Source organism: Periplaneta americana, chromosome 13 (genome assembly GCF_040183065.1).
Source record: "Periplaneta americana isolate PAMFEO1 chromosome 13, P.americana_PAMFEO1_priV1, whole genome shotgun sequence".
Lineage (NCBI taxonomy): Eukaryota > Metazoa > Arthropoda > Insecta > Blattodea > Blattidae > Periplaneta > Periplaneta americana.
The window spans coordinates 56,285,898-56,291,897 of NC_091129.1; the positions used below are offsets into that span (position 1 = coordinate 56,285,898).

Below are 6,000 nucleotides of genomic sequence, written 5' to 3' on the forward strand. Positions count from 1 at the left end.
TCTTTATTCTTTTTTATTGTTTTAACTGTTTTAATAAGACGTATATTTGGAAATATTAATTTTGTATTTTGACATATTTAATATTATGATAGAGAAAATATTTTCCTTGGTACAATCTAATATTTTGTATTAGACTGGTATAATTTAAAAACCTTATAAGGGCAACTCTGCACGAAATCATGACATCTTGGGTAATCTCCTGCATTATCTTCTCTCCGGCAAATTATTGGCGTTGTTAAATGGTACAGTATTTCATCAAAGTAAGTTTTTGAGTTGAGGTGTACCAATACAAATATTCTGCCGGGGTAACTCCAATAGCTATGTTCGCTATGGCCGTATGTCCTCTTTTCTATTTCAGTACTGAGGTAGAACGCCTGTCCAGCCAGTATAACTTAGTGAAAGCAAAATTAGGCAACAGAACTCATATCAACGCAGTTAGTGCTATATCTCACGCCAGGAACACCTCGAGGATTTCGGGAAAAATGAGTTACAAATACCAAATTTCCTTCAAGTGTTCTGAGGAAAAGTGGAAATACTGATGCGTATTTACGTTCCACTTCCGGGCTATATGTATCTTTATCTTCCACGTCAGCAGCTACAGTAGAAGAGGAGGATATGGATGAATATTATAGGGCTATGTCTAAAAGTTACGATACATTTTTGGTATCGTTAACCTTACTCTTTTCTTTAGATATGCTTTTTTTGCTTTAAATTGAATTTAGCGACTTTTTAGCAACAATTGTTGGCAACATTGATTCAAATTCAACGTTAGTGTATGAAAATCTAAACAGAGAGAGAGAGAGACTGCTGCTGCCGGTTGTGGAATATTCTTGCTTATTGGATGTCAATATATTGTGCGCCGTCGCCGTGTGGTAGAATGGTATTATTTATTAACGATGTGGCATTTTGTGACCAAATTTAATCAAAGTACAGAAAATTCAATTTTCGAGAGAAATCAAAACGAGTGCAAATCTTCTCTCACCCCATCTGATTCATCTCCAGCGGCGCCCAGCTCTTTGACATTGTCATCACCGACATCGTCGTCATCATCGACGACGACGACAACAATAACAACAAAGAGACGTAAGTTTTTGCATTCTTGGTTGAAAACATACACTTGGATATACTATGACGAATCGGAAAATAAAGCTTTCTGTTCTATAAGCAAAAATTATGATTCAGAATCGGAAAAGGCTTGTAACTGTATTTACTAAAGTGGGGTTTTCTAAAATTGGAAAAAATGTACGAAAAGATTCACTATGCATGAAAAGTCTGATTTTCATTGTGCAAAATTTAAAACAAAAATGTACAAATGTCAGTGTTCAAATAGCGCCATTGCACAACAAAGAAATGCAAGTATCAAGAGTGGCTCCTGATAAAATAATTTTCTCTGTTCTTTTACTTGCTCGACAAGGATTAGCAGTAAGAGGAAAAACCGACAATGAATCAAACTTACATCAGTTATTAAAGGTTACTTCACAGGATGTTCCTGAATTACAAGGCTGGTTACAAAGAACAAAATATAGTGGATATCGCATGATATAACAAATGAAATTATTTAAATGCTGTCTTACGATGCCATTAATTGTTCTATACTTGATGATGTTAAGGGAAACAAATATTTTCCAATATTGTTAGATAAAACCAGTGATATTGTCATTTCTGAACATGTTTCACTTTCGATTAGATCAATTAATATGCTGTGCATACATTTGAAGTTGATGATTTTTATGGGATTTTATGCAACAGAAAAGATTGATGCAGATACTCTCTTCAAAATTGTCACAGATATGCTGACAAGATTAAATCTATCTATTCTTGATTTAAGGGGTCAATGCTTTGTCTCGGGGATGCATAATGTATTGCAAGCTAAAATAAGAAATACTGAACCACGCGCACTATTTGTTCATTGTAATGCACATTCATTAAATCTTGTATCTCAGGATTTTATGAAAAATGCGAATGAAGCAAGAGACGCGTTACAGCTAACTAAAGAACTGATAACTTTTATTCGTGAATCTCCTAAGATATTTTCGTGGTTGAAATAATTTCAAGAAGATCACAGTCCTTCCCTGCGTCCATTTTGTCCAACATGGTGAATTTTGAAATATAAATCTATTTCAACTATATTAGAAAATTATAAGGAATTGATTGAATTTGTTGGAATTTTCCATAACTAAGAAGAATTGCAAAGGTTCTAAAGCAGATGGTTTTTTTAAAATTCTGGAAAAAGCTGACACTTTTATTACGTTGAAAATTATATGTAGGGTGTTAAGTCATTTAGAGGGAGCCAACAAAATAATGCAAGCCAAAAATCTGTGTATTAAATCGTAAAATGATATTATTGAGGATTTACAACAAACTGTTCTGTCTTTAAGAGATTCCTTTCATTTAATATGGAATGAGATTACAGAGGAATGTCAGCTGTTGGAGCTGTATGAACCGCAAATGCCTAGAAAATGAAAAATGCTTAGAAGAAATGAGTATGACACAGATTTCCCATCCTCTTCAGACGGGTATCATAATTTCGTTCCTAAGGAACGATATAACAGGATTTTTAAAGAAATTATTGATTACGTTATAAATGGTTTAGTCTCAAGGTTCAACTCGGATTCAAAACTAATACTTGAAGAAGCAGAATTGTTTTTAAGTGATACAAGTGTTTCCTCTACAAAATTTGTCGAGTTCTACAAAGACGATTTGGATGGTGAAAGACTGAGACTTCCTAGGGACATAATACATGACATCTTAAGAAGTAAGAACTTGCATGTTAAGGCATTCTTGAATGTCGATGATCTGATGAAATCTCACCCAAATTCTTGGATACATCTAAGTGAAGTTAAAAAATTAATACATTTAATTCTCACTGTCCCCATATCTACTCTTGCATTACAGAGCGCTCTTTTTTAATGCTTCGCAGACTTAATAGTTACTTAAGAACAATGACACAAAAGAGGCTAAACCATTTAGCTTTAATTAACTGTCAACACGAAGAAGCTGATAAAGTAAATTTAATACAAACTGGAAATAATTTTATTAAGAAATCGACTACTCGCCCCAACACGTTTGCACTGATAAGCAATGGTGATTAAATTTAGACCAAGAAGAGAAATATCAAATCAATTACCAGAATCAAATCACGTTTATTCTTCCTTATTAGTTATGAACACATTTTGCACTTTGGAGATGGATCAAATGGATCATGAACACTTCATCTCGTCAGTTTAGATTTACGTGTAAATAATATGTACTGTAAAATAGAAATGTACATATTCATGTACTCAAACTCATGGTATTCAGTTTTAAAATGGACGGATTATCCAGTCAGTTGCTGAAGAATTAGCACCTAACATAATATTATTATGTACGGTTCGAATAAAGTAGCGGTATCAGGGTAGGCATCCTTGGTCCGTGCGTTTTGTTTACAAATATTAACTGTAGCAAGAGCGCTCTCCACCCCCTAGCTAAAACGTCAGTGAATGGACAGTACAGCCCTAGTTAATGTTTGTAACAAAACGCATGGACCAAAGACTTATCCTGATACAGCTACTTTATCCGAACCTAAAATAGGGTAAGATTATAATTTATTCTTTAATGTATTATAGGCTTAAATAGACAATAGGAAAACTCTACAGCAGGCGTTTTCAACCTCGTGCTCGCGAGCACCATTGTGCTCTTTAAATGTCATTTGGTGCTCTCGTCATTGCGAGGAAAAATTCCTCGCTAGCTCGAGCCCCTGAGTTCTTTTGCTCAGTTCAGAATCTTTGTTGTACGAGTCGGAATAATATTGTTCCTCTTCAGCTGTTATATTTTAACACTTAGCGACTAATAAAAATAGTAAGGTGGGTGCTCCTGTTATGACCATGTCCCTGATATGACCACCCCCCTATTGTGTGTTAGTTAACCAAAAAATCCGCTAAATTGCAGCAGCATCCAGTGAAAGGGAATCCTGGTATGTCACTTGATCGTTTTCCATCCAGTCAGGTTGAGCAATATGGCGTCAGTTACCTGTTTTGCGGTTTTCATGTGATCTCTTCTTATTTTTCTCTAGTAAGTCTCCTTTGTTTTTTGCATGTTTTTCAAAGACTTGTTTCATGAAAACCATCGTATTCCATTCAGTTTTTAATGTTCTGTTGATTGGTGTTGACGTTGATGACATATCTTTTACGAGTTGTTCATAATCAAACGATTTTCGTGAAAGCTTACCTGCTCCTGATATGGCCATATCAAATGCAACGTGGCCATATTAAGTTCATTTCACTTTTATTTTTTCACTTGACAAATTTACATGCCTTATAGCTGGGATTACGCAAAAGTTTTGTATTTTAAGAAAAACAACTTAATTTTTATGAAAAAACCTGTTTTGACTACACTTTTGAATTATAAAAAAGATTATTAAGTGTCATTTTTATTCGTTTTACACCAAAATTATTTAATTTTAGTACAACTGCGCTATCAAACTGAAAACAATCACGATTTGTAGAACATGGAACAAAGGTGGCCATATCATGTCCACATGTTCCTGATATGACCACTAGGTAGACTTTTGGAATTTGGGACTTTTTGGACAATTAAAGCTATTTTTATGGGGGAAAGGAAATTGTTTTAAGAAAGTCCATTGACTGAGAACGAGTAAGAAAAAAATGGTTTACATTTTTTTTCAAAATGGCTCCTAGAAAAATTATCAAACCTTAGCATGGCCATATCAGAGACACCTACCTTATTCTAATTATAAAATAATTATATTTCAGTTCAAGGATCTCATTAACCTAGGTGAGTGTATTAAACAATTGTGTATTTATTTACTAAATCTGTACAAATTGATGGTGCTCGCGTACTTGATATTACATTGGGTGGTGCTCACTATTTTAAAGAGGTTGGGAACCTCTGCTCTACAGACTATAAAGTAAGTATGTATTTTGAACATTTTAATGTCCTTGCCTCCGTGCCCAAAAACCGAAAGTCGGCGCTCTTACGAGTATTTTGATTATAATCAAAAAGAGTAAACTGATTTAGACTTAAAATATATGTATATAGGCGAAGCTTTAATTTTTACTAGAATGTTACTGAAGACTCAGAGGAAATGTAAGATAACAGCACGAAATAGTGGCCCCCTACGCATTGTAATCCGTTTTACTAATTTTTCTTTCTTATTATAGAAACGTGAGATCAATTTAATATGTTCGTGAGAAGCTACTGTTAAAATATTGTAACATTTACTAAAAAAATGACGTTAAGTACAGGCTGTAGAATTTTCATACCACACTTAATACCACTGGACTTTAAACTTTCAATACCGCTCTCCTGACAAATTTTGTTTGTGTGGCTTAGGGCTATATCATTCTAACCCTTTCATATGTTAAACGTTCTAGAAATGAGGTATTCGTACAATTTATGTCGACTACTAGAGGCTTACGAATCACAAAAATAAGAGAGATAAAGAGAGTGATACTTTATCTTACCTGCAACATTCCTTGGGCAGAAAAGTATTCAGTTCTTCTACACTTTCCGAAATAACTGAATCATAAGAGCAATCTCCTGAAAGTGAAAGGAAGGACATAAAATACGATAATAACGACATGTTAACAATTGGATGCAAGTTACAACGGAAGCCATCTGCCACGTACTGGATCACACTCTTCAATACATGCTCTCAAATAAGTTCAGTGTAGTAGATAAGACACTGTTGCAACTACGTCGCAATATCGATGCGCTCTTCAGGTTGATATCTTACATGTTTATCAGTCCGATCATCAACCTCTGTCCAGTAGGAAAGGAAAAACATTTATTCTATTTTTAAATTACAAATAACATTAGATAAGATTCCAAGTGTCTTTATAATCGTTCAAGATAAGTTTATGTTCAAGATAATGTATGTTCAATTGTGACGATTTTTTGTGCATGAATTTTTTATATGAGATAAATATTCTTTGTCACCATGCCACTGTCATATGTAGCGTATGTATGTATGTATGTATGTATGTATGTATGTATGTATGC

At 34.1% G+C, this 6,000-nt stretch overlaps 1 protein-coding gene across 5 annotated transcripts in view; it reads right to left on the reverse strand.

The window, feature by feature from the left end:
- Nucleotides 1–5,687, reverse strand: part of LOC138711952 (uncharacterized) — a 67,977-nt gene extending 62,290 nt beyond the window's left edge. For 4 of the 5 annotated variants that reach the window (XM_069843258.1, XM_069843257.1, XM_069843259.1 and 1 more), the window contains exon 1: nt 5,463–5,621. In XM_069843258.1, the coding sequence (XP_069699359.1) occupies nt 5,463–5,581 (119 nt within the window). In that variant the 5' untranslated portion in view covers nt 5,582–5,621. The other variant, XM_069843261.1, reaches the window with a different exon arrangement.
- Between the last annotated feature and the right edge of the window lie 313 nt (nt 5,688–6,000).